We start from the raw sequence: 17,882 nt of genomic DNA, 5'->3' as shown, positions 1-17,882 counted from the left end.
AATTACAATACAACACAGATATTTTATATAAACAGATATTTTCTGAATCTTGTCATACAAAAACGTGTAATTAATTTTATTCTCAGGTAAAAACATCACAATACTTACATTTCTGATTTTATATTTCCCCATTAGATTGAAAAAATCATAAACTTTCTGTGAACCTGAGCCATTTATTGTTATTAGTTCTCAGTCGACTCATCATTATTCCTAAAGAAACATGTCACATAAATAGAACGAAGGAATTTATTTCTGTCAAGAAAAAAAGCCTATAGTTTACATCCTAGAAAACACGTTCATTAATAAATCAATTTTTAATCAGCTTGCTTCGTGTATCTTAACCAGAATCTGTGAATAGTATCATAATATAAGTTTTTATATAATCAAACTTTATTGTCTATTTGATTAAATCATTGATGATATATCAAGACAAAATCTTACGGGGAACATACATGCTGTATAAAACAGAAAGGGGAAACAATTAGTCTTTTGAGAAAACAACCTCTCAGAGAAATTACAGAACAACCGTCAGTGGAATTACAGAACAACCGTCAGTGGAATTACAGAACAACAGTCAGTGGAATTACAGAACAACCGTCAGTGGAATTACAGAACAACCGTCAGTGGAAGTACAGAACAACCGTCAGTGGAAGTACAGAAAAACCGACAGTGGAAGTACAGAATAACCGTCAGTGGAATTACAGAAAAACCGTCAGTGGAATTACAGAACAACCGTCAGTGGAATTACAGAACAACCGTCAGTGGAATTACAGATCAACCATCAGTGGAATTACAGTACAACCGTCAGTGGAATTACAGAAAAAGCAGTTATTAAAGAAAGAGACAAATTATTTTCATGTATTTGTATTAATGTTTCATATTAACTTATATTCTGAGAAGTCAGAAATAATTTTAAAGAAGACCAATTAAATCTACTTTTATTGCTATTTTTTTTTTTAATTTCTTTCATCTTCTTGTATAATAATTTCCCATTTTATGCTGCTCCAGTGATTTTTTTTTTTACAATTAGAAAGAACACTAATGAACATAATAAAAATAAAAAGAAGACATGGAATGATTGCCAATGAGACAACCCTCCACAATAGACCAAACGACACAGAATTTAACTATAGGTTACTGTATGTCCTTCAACAATGAGCAAACCCCATATCACATAGCCAGAAAGCCAATATGTCAATGATTTTGCCTATGAAAAAAGATTGTAAATGGTCTTTTCAAACTTAAAGATATTTCTTTTCGCTTTACATTTCATAGCACGACTTTCTGACGTCAATGAGATGGTTACTGAGACTCTCGTTTGAGGAACATGATAAAACTAATTATTGACATTTGTGGAGAATCTAAGTTATTGTAAGACAAAATATTTCTAATCACTAAATAAGAACTGAACATATAAATCACTGAGTTACCTTTCTAACTTCCTAACTTACAAGAGTAGGAGAGGGTTTCATCCTAACTTTACGAAAAAAAAATTTAATCATTTATTCAAGAGTCCTGAAAAAAGGAAATTCCAAAGTCCTGCAAAAAAAAGCTTAATCTCGAATTCCTGCGAATTCCTCGAATTAAGGTCCCATCCTGACAACCCCAAAAAAGGTCTCTCTGCAACAGTCTCTAGACGGGCATGACACCCTACCCATTTAACTTGGACTCATAACATACTAGTAATTGGTTTTATTGAGATCACAGTCGTACTACACTATATATAATCCCCCTACTGAAATGCATCAAAGAATTTGATATATCAAGGGAGATAACTCCATTTAATGTCTCTTCTTTCCCCATTAGCCAACTGGAAACTATACATCAAATAGGTAGGTTCCAAAGTGTTTCCACTTGAATATAGAGTGAAAAGACAGAGATATGATACCTAGTTATTAATAATAAATCCAGTATTCCAGTTACATAAGACAAATTTCATCAAAATCCGTCTACTTATCACTAATTAAGTTTAAATCATTTAAATGTACTTACACGACTTGATATTTTCAAGACATAATTCTAATAATCAAAGGTAAACATTCTTGAAATTTGAAGCTTGAAGATAATATTTTTTTACTTCCTTCAAATTCAAACCTCTAAATCAAACTATTTTTTTATAATATTTCCTAATAAGTTTATTTAATCTTGTTTGGAAAGGTAAATCAATTTCAGGAAAAAACTTCTCAACAGCAGATTAATTAAAATATGAAATAAAACTAAATATATCAAAGGCATTGAAATACATTGAAATCTTGAGAGGATTATGTCATTATTCTTTACTCTGTCAAATAATAAAATACAGCTTCAACTTACAATCAGAGAAAATAAATAAAAAAGATTAGAAGCATCAAAGCTTGAAGCCTTTGTTTCCAGAGACAAATAGACAGCTTCAAAATATAGTATATGATACATGGAAGATGAAACACTTTAAATCAAATAAAAATTGTTCAAATAAAAATATAAATTTATTTGACCTTCTGCATTTCTATAGAAGTTAAACCAACTAGCAGCAGCAATCTGACAATCCTGTCCTGACCCCTTACTGTTCAAGACTTGTCATCAGAAATTCAAGGGAACAGTAGGTACTGGTTTCCATTCCATAACCATATCCCTCCTCCACCCCCAGGTACACAACCAGTTTTGAACTGGAATTATATAAAGTTTTGAACTTGTAAAATGTGTAGATGTCCGTGTATTGGTCTGTTGTTTTATTTACTTCCCCCTCCTTTTTTACCATTGGCCCATTTGTCTGTCCAAGTTCTTCAACTTCAGAAATAGTATAACATTCTTGACATATTAGTTATTCTTTATATAAAAGTACTTTTTAAAATATGATAAAACTAACATATGCTTAACCACAATTATTCGTAAAAACCTTATTGTTAGACCTGCAATTGTGAGTTTTTTTGTGGTATAATTTAGCTTCTTTGGCACCTAGTGCGATCAGTTACATTGTTAGGTAATAAATCTTTGTCAAGCATCTAATTAACTCAAAGAAAACAAATAATAAATGTCAATTTGCAATCAAACCATTACCACAACAATTAACTTAAAACATTTTAGTGTAAAAACAATGATTATTGTAAAAGTCCAACAACAATTATTCAGGGGCATAGTACCTGTTTTAAAGTCTGACATGGTTTTACCTATACCACTTGTAAAGATATTGAAATAAAACAAAATTAAGAATATTTTATCCAGAATTTTTAAAACAAACTATTCGCACAGATATGTCTCAACTGTCAATTCTAATGACAAAACTTGTAACACTGCTGATGATAGAAACAGTATGTATTATTCTGATGATAGAAACAGTATGTATTATTCTGATGATAGAAACAGTATGTATTACTCTGATGATAGAAACAGTATGTATTATTCTGATGATAGAAACAGTATGTATTATTCTGATGATAGAAACAGTATACATTATTCTGATGATAGAAACAGTATGTATTATTCTGATGATAGGAACAGTATGTATTATTCTGATGAGAGAAACAGTATGCATTATTCTGATAGAAACAGTATGTATTATTCTGATGATAGAAACAGTATGTATTATTCTGATGATAGAAACAGTATGCATTATTCTGATGATAGAAACAGTATGCATTATTCTGATGATAGAAACAGTATGTATTATTCTGATGATAGAAACAGTATGCATTATTCTGATGATAGAAACAGGATGCATTATTCTGATGATAGAAACAGTATGTATTATTCTGATGATAGAAGCAGTATGTATTATTCTGATGATAGAAACAGTATGCATTATTCTGATGATAGAAACAGTATGCATTATTCTGATGATAGAAACAGTATGCATTATTCTGATGATAGAAACAGTATGTATTATTCTGATGATAGAACAGTATGTATTATTCTGATGATAGAAACAGTATGTATTATTCTGATGATAGAAACAGTATGTATTATTCTGATGATAGAAACAGTATGCATTATTCTGATAGAAACAGTATGTATTATTCTGATGATAGAAACAGTATGCATTATTCTGATGATAGAAACAGTATGCATTATTCTGATGATAGAAACAGTATGTATTATTCTGATGATAGAAACAGTATGCATTATTCTGATGATAGAAACAGTATGCATTATTCTGATGATAGAAACAGTATGCATTATTCTGATGATAGAAACAGTATACATTATTCTGATGATAGAAGCAGTATGTATTATTCTGATGATAGAAACAGTATGCATTATTCTGATGATAGAAACAGTATGTATTATTCTGATGATAGAAACAGTATGTATTATTCTGATGATAGAAACAGTATGTATTATTCTGATGATAGAAACAGTATGTATTATTCTCACTTCAATGAATTGCATTGCTAAAACTGAATCTTTTATCTCTAATCTACATAAATAAACTTACTTATAGTGTGATTGTGTGTCTTGCGTTGAGTTATTTGTACCGATCCAGGCCTCTATATTCTCCGTCTTTTCTTCAAAACAAATGACTTGACCATCAGCTGTATATTCTTCAAAACGGATCTGTATATTAACAGGAACTCTTGTCTCATAATCTTTACAAAAACTGTCAAAAACCTCGTCTTCTAATGTATCTTCATCCGATTTACACCCACTCAAAGTGCTGACACTACCGGCGCTCATTAGGGGAAATAGTATTGAAACAATGGGTTTCAACAACTAATCATTGACTATTAAAAAAACATATTTCAAAATTCTGTCATTAATCATTCACCTGGGATTATTTAAATCCACCACAAATTACTAATAGCCACTAAAATGATCTTTCAGGGAATTGACGGTCAGAAAAGAATATCATATTTTTATAGATCATATTTTGCTATAAAATTGTGCTGATCCTTTTTAATTTTGTCTTGAAAGCTTTAAATATCCTTTTTCATCGATAAAATTGGTAAATTGAGTGGCTTTTGACAATAAAATTACCTTTTTGGCCTTAGAAACCTAATTACATGTCAAATGATTTTCTAACTGAGGTATTGTTCACACCCAACACATTCTCATGTTTAAATATAACAGATAATAATTACAGATATATTTGATCAACTGGTGTTCTTGTGACCACTCACAAATCAATAGGGAAATTATTCTCTTAAGAATGAAATACCTTGGAAATGTTACAATACATATACATGAACATCAATATTCAGATACTAATTCTAGATTTATAAAACGTATTATTACAATGTAAAAAATTCTTAAAATTACAGCAGTTTTTATTGTAAAATACTGTTTTCAAAAAATTAAAAGCATTCAGAAATTTTGTTGAAACATGAAAAAATTGGTGTAAATAATATTTTTTTCTCTGGAAGGTGAGTGGGTGATAAAAGACTTCTTACATTCATAGAACAATAAGCTGTATGGCACCAAAATAATACAACACATACCTAAAGGGTATAAAAAGGGATTACATTCAGGGAGCTCTTCCTTTAAAAATTAAAACCCTACCTGTTGTTCTGGTCTCTTGGTGAAGACTGGGCATCACCATTTATCATTTCTGTTCTTCTATCTCTCAGTCGTACATCAGTCTCTGACTGGCTTCTCTCTCGTTCATTCTTACGATCTGAAAAATCAAAATTCTGTACCTTTTCTGCTTGCTTATTTTCACTATTCAAACTGACCACATTTAATCTGTTTTATTTTATACGTTTACACATTTTTGTAATGTTTCTGCTCTAAAAGTCTTTGACATTGCTTTTGTTTTTTAGATTAAGATTTCCTTACAGAAAAAAGATCTGATCTCTCATAAAACATATATCTTCTTATGATAAAAATATCTGTAGACAAATCATCAACCAAATAGAATACTGAACAATGCATTAATTTTCAATAATTGGGATTTTCATATTGGTGCAAGAAGTCACAAAACAGTTCTCAAATTGAGTGTCCCTATTATTCAATCCACCATTGCTCAAAAGTCAGATAAAAGCAAAACAGTGCAAAAATAAAAACAAATTAACCATAATGTGTATTATATATAAAAATAATTTATCTGGCAAGCAATGTAATTTTTACAGCCAACATATATTTATGTCTTCATATTAATAAATATCATTTCAACCTTAATTAATTCAATTTTTTGACACCAAAATGGGATATTAATAACCAGAAATTCTAACTACCACTGCAGAAGAGTTTACAGAAAAAATTTACAAATTTACAAATAAACCTCACACATAAGTGCCCACACAAATCAAAGATGTGATTATTATCCTCTTCAAAGGGAGATAATTCAACCAAACACTTACCCATTATAGAGATATGTCCTTGTAGGATCATTGCTGTTAGTTATCAACATTAAACAGTTAATTTACTTTCATTTTAGTAGCTATGTTTAGGACCGTGTTGTTTTAGAATTAAAAAAAAATATATTGTTTACAGGTAGATTTAATGCATAAAGAAAACAATTGACAGATATTTATCATTTTTATTTTGTTATTAAAAATATAAATATAAAATAAGGAGATGTGGTATAATTCCAATGAGGCAACTATACATTAGAGTACAAATGACATGGGTGTATGGTTTTGTTTTTATTTTTCTCTCTCTTTATCCACCAGAGTCCAAATTCACACCCCCCCCTTAATTTGATGTGCATGGTTTTTCTGATTAATAAGAAAACTGCTCAGAGCTAAACTACATAGAAGCGTTCATAATCATAAGTGCAACATACAGAAATTTGGAGAAGTTTCAATTTAAGGCTAATCTGGCCAAAAAAAAGACAAATATGTTGTTATATATAATGTAGACTACAGAAGTTGAGATAATATTAGAGCCTTAAAGCATAACTTTGGCTCTACAAATTGACATATATACTATATTTAATCTAAAAATTAAATTTAATATCTAAAATTCATCATATAACTTTTTAACTTACAAGGCAGTGTGACCTGTAATATCTCCTTGACCTTCGCATGTAAAGGATCATTATCTGTGACATCTGTCTCGCTGTCCATCTGATTCACGATCAAATCTTTGAAGCGGAACTCAAAGTCTTCTGTCCTGACCGACTCAGCATCGCTGACATAGATTGGTTTACGCAGTGAATTGTAAGGTGACGAGAGGTGATTGTTAGTAGGTTTTTGTTTGTTATAGACAGGTGGTGAAGATTTAGACCCTGTAAGGATAGAATAAACAGTTTTATAGGCTTTAGAATAAAGTTTTTGGATGAACACAGAACGCTGTGATTGGTTGGGAAGTACAGTGCCATTTTCACGCTTTTTGGATAAAATAGATTTTACATTATCTTCTATAACAGACTCTGGACCTGCAATGGATGAAAACACATTTTATCAAACCAACACCAGAATAAATTTTTATAAATAATTTATTCGAAGTGTGAATATTTGGCCGTTGATCTTGCTATCTGGTCTTCTTCATTTCACTGTACTGCCTTAGTACAAACAACCAACATTAGTTATAAATGGAGAGTCCTTTGGATTTCATTGCATGATAAATTTTAAATAACTTTAGACCTGAACAGTATATTCTTACCTTAGACCTTAACCTTTTTGCATGATATGTTTCAAACTAAGGCTCAGTATACAAAAATCAGAAATATGTTACATGCTTTTTGCATGGAATAACCCTTGCATTATTATATTATAATTTTCCAAATACTGAGAGTGAATTAAGACATATCCATAGACTCAGCACATTTGTTTATGACCAAAAGAAATTTTGACTCAGCAAGTATTACTTTCTCAAAACAACTACATTTGTAGTATGTAAAATATATCTGATGACTTAATTTGCTCTTCTACCTACTTTTAGGACGTAAGCGATCAATTAAACTTTTAGCCTCTCTATCATCCCCATTCTGTTGTGGAGTTCTTGTCCTGCTGTCATTTGATACGGAATCATCCTCTTTGAATCCTAAAATAAATTGACCAACAATTCTCATCAAAAGTTTTATAATCATCACTCTCCTAATATACCTCTTTTGTTGAAATCTAAATTGTTAAAGTCTATGTTGTATTTTTAATTTTTTTTTAATCTAGTAGGATTTAAGTTCTGGTTTAGACACTAAAAAGTGAGTTATGACTGGTCCTAAATGCACAAAAAATAAAAGTGTTTTTACAACTTTCTTCACTGAGTTCAAAATGTATAGTCAATAGTCTTATTTCATATTACCAACTTTTGACTCTGTGTTCTACTTCTTTTAACAAATTTACTTCTCTGTGGTAAGACATCCTGGTACTCTGTCAATTAGGAGCAACCAAAAGAAATAAAATCAAATATATAAACGGTGCAATTTGGGGGGAACCTTTACTGCTTTCTGATGATTTAGTCATGTATACAAACCTTTAAACAGTAAACTTTACCTCAAAATTATACAGATTAAAATCTTGAATTTACTTATTTATGTTGCTCTAGCTTGACCGAGTACCAGAATGTCAAACCACAGTGAGGTAACCTGTCGAAAAAATATAAATTCTGAGTCAAAAGTCAGTAATATGAAAATGGTCTATAAATTAAAATCATTTGAAGAAAAAATGTGTACTCAATAACAGCTTGATATGATATATCATATAATATTTCATACAAATTGTAAACCATTTATTCAACCTAAGAAAAATCTTCTTTTTCTTTTAATGAGGATTACCTTTATTTTTAACCTTTGATCAAAAGTAATATTATTCTTGTTATCTAACATTTAATATAAAATATAATAACAGTAATAATCTAAATGAAATAATATATTTTAAGTTGGTAGCAGGATTGTGCAACCATTATGATATTCTATTTACCATTATTATGTATTGTGAGTGTATAAACTTAATGGACAAAGGTGATAAAAGTGCAAGCTGTGAACTAGGTACCAATGGGCCTACATAAGGAATTCACAATAAACGCAGTGACTGAAACTTTTGTACCAACAGTCTTACAATTTAGAGCTTTCATCTGTAATTTCATTATAAAACCTCTAAATCCTGTAGATATTTAATTTGATGCAAACAACTTCAATTTCAAAGATTTGTTTTACTTTCATCTTATTTCTAGATTTGCATCAACAAGAACCTCTATTGTGCGTTGGTTAAACAAAGACTTAGATAAGCCAACCACTTCAGAATTGTCTTTTCTCTCTTGAATTCAATTGTCAAGATCTAATTTGGGCTCATATGGTACAATAACACTGAGGACAATACAAATGAGGGAATATGCATTGATTTCAAAATAAATACAATTTACAGCTGATCTCTTAAAGTATGGAAACCCTTTGGTGCAAAAAATGTGTTTTTGGAAGATGATGTATTAAGGCCCTGCATGGTAAAATCGAGAATGGAAATGGGGAATGTGACAAAGAGACAACAACCCGACCATAGAGCAGACAACAGCAGAAGGTCACCAACAGGTCTTTAATGCAACGAGAAATTCTCACACCCGGAGGCGTTCTTCAGCTGGCCCCTAAACAAATATATACTGGTTCAGTGATAATGAACCCCATACTAAACTCCAAATTGTACACAAGAATAGCATACTATTAATAAAGAATTTTGTTTTGCCACCTCTCCTGTGCTATTTCTTCTGTACCTGCCGCAATATCCAGTAACCAATGAGATTATGAGTAATGGTATTGAAAAGGGAAATAACTCTGTTTACCTGATGTCACATGATAAAGTTTGATAAATGAATGTCCCACAACCAATGATATAAAATTAATGATATGAAAAGGGAGATAACTCTATTTACCTTATGTTAGGTAGTCAATTTAAACAAATCCTTTACAATCTTATCTACGCCACATTTATATATTGAAATAAAAGTAATAAAAAAACACTCTTACTAAAAAGAAATCTAGTAAATAAACTACAATAAAGAATTATATAAACAACACAGATCTGTAAATAAACAAAATACAGAGACAAACTCTCTAAACTTGGCAATGTTGGACTTTTGCAAGGTCGTGTTCAATTTAGGTAAATTCAGGTACTGTGGATTTGGTTATTAATATAAGTGTAAAAAAAATATGTTAATAAGGGAGACTTTAATTAACTGATTGAACTGTGTTACAATGTGTTTGACATGTCAAAGCTTGTGATTGGATTAAACTGTGCATTTTCAAGGGCAAGGACAAATCATCTGCTGTATTATTTACTCAGTTAGAAGGTAGACACAAACCAGTGAAGTAAGAACTAAAACAACATCCAAAGACCACAAAATACATAAAACAACAGCACACCTGAAGCAGACTTTGGGACGGTGTCAAAATAATCCCATTGTAGCGACTCCTCGCCTTTGGCCGATTTTTCTGATTCAGAAGAGCTCTCATCAGCGTCTGATTTGTATTCCACAGTTTCGTCTGTTAACCAACATAGCATTCACAAAACATTGTTAAAACAAATATCACAACATTTAACATTCTGTCAAATAGTTCACTATCAGAAGCACATCAATTAAAAACTTAGCATAAAATTATAAAATTATAAATTTCTTAATCTTTTAACCTCAAATTTTTTATATCAATTACTATTAATGGCTTTTAGTTTTGTATTTAAAAACATTTTTTTTTATATCAAAATTGGAAAAGTATGTATAATGAATGAAATGAATGAACCATGATTATGAAATGATATATATATATATTGCACTTGTAGATGATATTACTAATAAAAGTGTTTCAGTGCGTATATGATGATGTATATATTAAGCAAATGCACAGATATTGTACATGGACATTAGCTTTCAGGCAAATTTTTTTTTTTTAATCTCTACATGTAACAGTTTCACAATCAAAAATTCACTGTTAAAAATAAGATATGAAATAGTAAATAAAAAATATTTGTAAAAAAAAATTCCTTAATATTCCTGATATAATTTTTTAAAAGAAACAAAATTTTTAGAAAATTTCTTCTGTTCAAAATATTAAGCCTGCATCTTAAATGTCGTTTTATATGAGGACATTTAAACTAATCAAAATAAATAAAGACAAATATACTGGACATTTATGTAAAGCAAATGAAAATACTGGAAATAGAAGAAATGGAAAAAAATAAAAGTAGCATTTAAAGACTGTTGCTAAAAATTATAAGATCTTGACTATTTGCTCCTTATTAAAAAAGCATTGGAAGTGTACATATAGAGATATATGTTTGAATAGGTAATAACGATAAAGCTTGCATCATAAATATTTTGGTATCTTAATAGAGTATGTTAAGTTAAATATGTAAGTTCTGCAAGATATAAGTGCACAAGGAAATTTAAAGTGTTTATATATCAAACTAAAACAGAATTTTGAAAAGATTGTTATATACAAACTGTACCTAGTACTATTATTATTTCAGATTTACATATCTTATACCAAATAAATTTTAAAACAACATTTATTCATTTTTGATAACTTTTTTTATCATAGATTTCTAAAATCAAAACAAAGTATAAATAAATTCCAGATAAAACTAAGGGAAGGGGAGATAATTCAAAGCCAAGCTTGTTACCTGAACTATACACTAATGAATCTTGGAATTTTCTGTTGAAATCTTCTGTTTTAACTGTGTCTGTATCACTTGGGGCTGATGGTTTGTCTTGATAACCTGTTAAAAAATTATTAAGATTAATATTGAATTCCAAGAATATCTTATCTTCTGCATATGATAAAGAGCACCTCTGAACACAAAGAAAGATAACTCAAATTTGATCCATTTTCTTTGAGTCATGATTCAAAGGTTAGAAGGTTATTGGAGGGGGAAAACGGGGGTCTTCACTTTGTATCCTTTATCTTTAATAGAATGCTATATTTCTTCTACTTAAGTTATTTTGTCAATTTTAAAATTTTAAAAGTACAAGAAGCATGCAAATAAAAGAAATCAAAACGTATAAGCTAATTAGTATACCAAAAGAAAAAAGAAGAGATATGAGACTATTTTAAGAGTAAAAAAAGGTGCACACAAAAAGGCCACAAAAATTGGAACCCTTAAGAATCTGGTCGTGTGCTAAATCTCCCATGGAGATTTTTAAAAGTTGGCAGGTCTGATGATAGACAGGAAAGAAGACATAAACATGCTTTAAAAGTTTGGATATTCCTAGCTGATTTATAATGTTTAAATCTATTTGTTTCATGTTTTTCCCTTTCAAGCATAGATTACATTTTTTAAGTATTAATTAATTCATATACATGTAATAAATTTTATTATAAAAATTCTGTCATTGAACTTCTGTCTTATTTGTTAAAAAATATAAAGAAAACTGATTCTAAGGCTGTTTTGTTGGGTGTGATATTTCTCAACTGTAAGTAATAAATCTAAAATATTTTAGGAAACTTATGAAACTTTTCTAACTTATTATAAAGAGTGAATTGGAAAATGACACAGTAGTCAGTAACCAAACAACAAAATGTAAAAAACAGAGCATTCAGGGATCACAAAATTTTTGTATGCTACAAAAATGAAAACTTAATAAAAAGGACAAACAGTACAAACAAACAAAGAATATAAAAGATTGATTGATTGTTGTTTGCTTAACATCCAGTGGCAAATATTTCATGCATTATAATTTATAAAGATGATATGGAATATGTATAATATGGGTTGATAATGACAATTTAAAACAAGCAATACTTTCAAAAACTTCTTTATGTATATTTGGTAAATAAACCTTTATCTATTAATAAAATTCTTTTATTCTTGTGCCCCTTAAATATAACACATTAGTCTATAACACTTCTAATAAAAATGATCAATAAAATTTATCTTTGTGTATTGCTTACAGATTATCACCCATTAATCCACACTATAGGATTAGACTAATTATAACTGAGGATTAACAAGGTTATAATACTCTATTCCTACATAAGACCATAAAGTCGTTGACTTTTAAAGTCCAAAATAAATAATAAACTTTTTTTGTATATGATCTGTCACAACATGTGTAAATTGTTATCAAATGTACCAGGATTATAATTTAATAGGCCAGACACACGTTTCGTCTACATAGGACTCATCAGTGACGCTCAGATCAAAATAGTTATAAAACCAAACAAGTACAAAGTTGAAGAGCATTGAAGACCCAAAATTCCCAAAAGTTGTGCCAAATATGGCTAAGGTAATCTATGCCTGGGATAAGAATATCCTTAGTTTTTAAAAAAAAATCAGTTTAGTAAACAGGAAATTTATCAAAATGACCATATAATTGATATTTATTACAACACCAAAGTGCTAACTACTGTCACAACATGTGTAAAAGTTGGGCTGACATCAAGAAACTTTTTTCCAAATTCTGCGGTACTTCTTTTCCCACATTAACTATACTGTGAACATTTCACTGCTCTTGATGTGACAAACCTTTTTTTACTTTGTGGATTACAAAAACTTGAAATCTAATTCTCAATAAAAAGCATACATATGCATCATTGATTAATCATATGACAATTTGAAATATCCAAACACAAGTTCCAGAAACCAAAAGAAGTGGTCAAAGTTACTATGTGTATTGTAACATATCGTTTCCTTGTTTTTTTTTAGTTTTTTATCATTGTTGAAATTAATGTTATCTCATTTTTCATATCCCCCACCACCATTATTTTGCTCAGACAAGATATGTTTTTCTTTTTTTTGCCCCCGCCATGTCTTTTATTTATTTTGCCCCATATTATTGTCATAAACATGTTTGATATGAGTACCTGTTCTCTTGCGTAAAATTTGTTTGAATTTTTCGTCCACGTCGTGAGCAGAAACAGAGTCTAAATCACTTTGCCCTTTTCTCCTCTGTATATCTTCAGCTGTAAACGAAATTAGCAAACATCATTTTTTTGGTTGTTCTCGAAACATATTCCAAGAAGTGCAACATGGTTGACAAAACTTGATCTTAGAATTTAATCTGGTTGTTACTGTACTTTTTTCATATGAATCAAAGTAGATGTTGAGTATACATCAATGAGACAGCAAACCTACAACACAACTTAAATCTGGAGACAGCACACCTACAACACAACTAAAATCTGGAGGCAGCAAACCTACAACACAACTAAAATCTGGAGGCAGCAAACCTTCAACACAACTAAAATCTGGAGGCAGCAAACCTACAACACAACTAAAATCTGCACATCAATATCAACAACTATGCAGTAGAGATTTTGAAAGTCTCGGATTTTTACAAGACATTTGGTCAGGTAAATATTCATGAATCATCTGGAGAAAATGTGATATGATTGCCAATGTGACAACTATCTAACAGAAACGAAATGTTGTTGGTGTAAGCCACTATAGGTCATCCTATGGCCTTCAACAATGATTAAAACTTAAACTGCATTGTATGCTATAATAGGCCACAGCATGACATAATGCAATACAATTATAAGAAATAATTGAAAAAATAAATGTGACAGACTGCAACCATGACACAAATGAATTACCATACAGGCTCCTGATTCATAAGGATCAGTTGGAGTTTTTAGAGTTTGTCTAATGTAAAAGATGTGTTTTATTATGGCTTATAGTTGAACAGTCACTTGCTTTACTGATCATAACTGAGTTCATGCATGTATGCGGTATGGGCTTTGGTCATTGTTGAAGGCCGTACAGTGACCTACAGGCAATCATACCACATCTTCTTTTTTATTCGTTCAAAGTCTTGACTATAAAGGTTTTTTCTACAAGTGCATCCTACAATCATACCATTAACTACCTATTGTTTATAGTACCAGGGAAACAGACTTTGACATGTAAACTTCTAGGGGGGGGGGGAGGGTATTTGGGGAGTGCAGGGCAATTCCAAACAGGAAAAAAATATTAAACATATCACTGTAACATTCTGTTTAGTAAAACGTCAATGAATAGAATGATAAACTTATCAACTCTCTATTCAATGAACATAAACCTACAACTTGAAGTCAATCAACCCATATACGCAAGGACAATCCAATAATTGGTGTAGCTAATACTCAATACAGCAATATATGGGGTTTCAATACTTATCATCATTAAGTGACACAATCCCTTACATGTTATATGAACCCTTTTGTACAAAAATGAGGAAATTTTCTGTTCAGGATAAATTATTCAACATACAATAATTAAAAAATCGTATTCGAAATTCTTTCAGTAAGTTTTCTCCAAATTTTTTTTTTTTTTTTTTTTTTTTAAACATTTCAAGATACAGATTCAGGACAACATGACTGAACCTTATGTTATTTCTTTCTGTGTGCACAGTATATTTTCTATTAGATAGACTAAGGTAAAAATTGTCGGCATAAGTTGCAACCTGTTTAATTTGTTAACAACTAAAAATTTGAATGAAAATGTTTCATTGAAATTATATATAACATTTCATGAAACCATTTTTTTTCTGTAACATTTCAATTACAAACTTTTATCATTAATCTTAACAGTTTTAGTAATTAAAGTCTAGAGTGCAAGTGTTAGACTAACATACATAATCGCAGTTCTATTTCCTATTTTTGTAATTCAGTTATCTGATAAAAAGAATCTACCAATTTACCAGTACCCTGGTACATTGGGTTTTTTTTGGTATTTTTTCAACATAATATTAAAAAAAAACGGAGAAAGTTTATAAGTATTTTTTCCCTTTGATAGTAAAATAAGTATCATTATTTACCGTCTTTGAACCTGACATGTCTCTTTACACAATTATTCTCCATTATTAAATCATAACAATAATTCCTAAGTCAAATAAGTCACAAAAATCGTAATAAAATCTACGTCTTATAAAAGTGCTTTTTCAAAAGATCGGCAAAACATTCACATTTAATTCTCGTGCATTAGTAAACATTGGTGTATTTCATGATTAAGTAATGACAGATTAAGTCTAATCCTGTTCATTGTTGCATTCCGTTTATACAGAGAATCGCTTTACATTTAATTTAAATGATTTTGTTTGAGTTTAGAATTGACATGTAAAAGTTTACCATTATAATTTAAACGTTGTATTTCACACCCTCTACAGAAATACATGTCACTTCAATACAAAATGTTTTAATCAAACTGCAATTGAGTATTTCTCATTCATTCTATAATAAATGGAGAGTTGAGACTCTAGTCGTTATTAGTTTTAATAAGATTAATTTATGTACTTTTTGTATTCACTATAAACTGTGTGTTCCACAATATGGAAAGTCTTTATTTTAACAAATTCTTAAACTAACAACAAACAAGAAACCAAAATTGTTAAAAAGACATCACATGAAAATCCTATCTTTCAAAGCGCAAGGTAAAAACAATACTGCCTTATACCACTAAATTCATCTAACATCTATAAAATTCCATACTTCAATATATTTTACAGACAACGCGGGAATCAATATGACAGCAAATCTATATGTATATTTATTAAAAAATAAGGCACCATTGAAACATGCTGTACTTAGAGATTATGGTTGGTCATCTTAATTAGTTTGATCTTCTCGCTTGAGGTGGTACAGCAAAAGTGAGAAAACCAATCGAGTTGAGATGACCAATGATAATCTGTTTATTGCTATTTTGTCTCTGAAGACGTTTATAATTACATTGACAAATGCATGTGTGTCCTTAGATTCTAGCAATAATTTTTCATATCACTCTTATACACCTTATCGCTAATCCTGGCTGACCCGGCCGCTTGAACTTTTGACACATACAACAATCACTTTTCCATTGTGGCATCAGATATTTTGTTTTATGACGTCAAAATTTTACGTGAACCTGGTGATATCCAGTAATGGCGGACAAATAGCGATAAAGTGTATTCTCCTAAGAAAGGAAATTATAAGTCAGTAACGTCAAGAGAAAAATTTCGTAAAATGCTGTACTCTCAGTAATGGCTTGCTAATGTATACTCTTACTTTCTTCTGGTCTAACATATTTAACATTGGGTAACATGAAGAATCCTTAAAAATTATCATATAAGAAATTTAAGATACAAAATCAAAACTTACACAGTCCAACAGAAGGGGTCATTAACCTTAAGATAAATATGATAAAGTGCAACTATATTACAAAATACTAATATCAAAATGATTGATATTAACATCTTTCTATACAATTTGCATAGTGGTGAAGTCAACATCCTTTGAGTATACATCTTTTTTGCTGTAGTTATGTAATACTCAATGATTGAACCAATACTAAACAATAATTGAAAATCTTAATGGCTATTGATCCGTTATGAAAAATGACATGAAAGAGTTGTGTATTAAAACCAAACAATATAAAGTTTCTTTCAAATCCAATTTTATGTTTTCCCTCTTATATTCAAATCATTACAAAACTTTCAGAATTTTTAAATATGTTACTTTTAAAATGAGGAGCAAATGTGCTTTGTCAACCTAACATGTTTTAAATGAAAAAAGTATAGATTAACTTCTTCCCCTTATAAGGGATGAATAAGTGTTTGATGAGGATCATGCTACACTAGTGCAGTAAAGAACACGAATGCTGGCATAATCAACAAATTACAGATTACAGGTTGCAATGTTAATATCAATCATTTTGATATTAGTATTTTGTAATATAGTTGCACTTTTTCATAATTATCTTAAGGTTAATGACCCCTTCTGTTGGACTGTGTAAGTTTTGATTTTGTATCTTAAATTTCTTATATGATAATTTTTAAGACTTCTTCATGTTACCCAATGTTAAATCTGTTAGACCAGTTATGTAATACTCAATGATTGAACCAATGATGGGTAAAATAAAAAAATTACAGATTACAGGTTACACTTATGTAAATATAGACAATGCAATTTCCCATAGGAACTCCCTTTGAGCTTAAACTTTGCCACTTTTACTATGCAGTTTCGTAATAAATTATATCCTAGCACAGAAAGTTGATATACTCTACTATTTCATTCTAAGTTAAAAACATAGGGCTGTGCGGCATATTTTCAATATTTATATGCCCTGAACTTGTTAGAGTTTAAATTTATA

General features: G+C 29.9%; 1 protein-coding gene across 25 annotated transcripts in view; it reads right to left on the bottom strand.

Moving 5' to 3' along the window:
• LOC139528746 (cingulin-like) overlaps positions 1-17,882 on the bottom strand; it is a 108,989-nt gene that overhangs the window by 55,001 nt on the left and 36,106 nt on the right. For 14 of the 25 annotated variants that reach the window (XM_071324898.1, XM_071324893.1, XM_071324904.1 and 11 more), the window contains exons 6-12: positions 13,643-13,741; positions 11,463-11,558; positions 10,208-10,327; positions 7,792-7,899; positions 6,902-7,141; positions 6,273-6,305; positions 5,473-5,587 (exon numbers count right to left, since the gene is read on the bottom strand). In XM_071324898.1, coding sequence (XP_071180999.1) covers positions 5,473-5,587; positions 6,273-6,305; positions 6,902-7,141; positions 7,792-7,899; positions 10,208-10,327; positions 11,463-11,558; positions 13,643-13,741 — 811 coding nt within the window. The remainder of the gene's footprint in view (positions 1-5,472; positions 5,588-6,272; positions 6,306-6,901; positions 7,142-7,791; positions 7,900-10,207; positions 10,328-11,462; positions 11,559-13,642; positions 13,742-17,882) is intronic. The other 11 variants (XM_071324908.1, XM_071324912.1, XM_071324907.1 and 8 more) reach the window with 3 other exon arrangements.

The sequence above is a fragment of the Mytilus edulis genome, chromosome 6 (assembly GCF_963676685.1).
Source record: "Mytilus edulis chromosome 6, xbMytEdul2.2, whole genome shotgun sequence".
Taxonomy (NCBI): Eukaryota; Metazoa; Mollusca; class Bivalvia; order Mytilida; family Mytilidae; genus Mytilus; species Mytilus edulis.
Note: the sequence above shows the minus strand (reverse complement) of the source record. Positions and strands in the feature narration are given on the sequence as shown.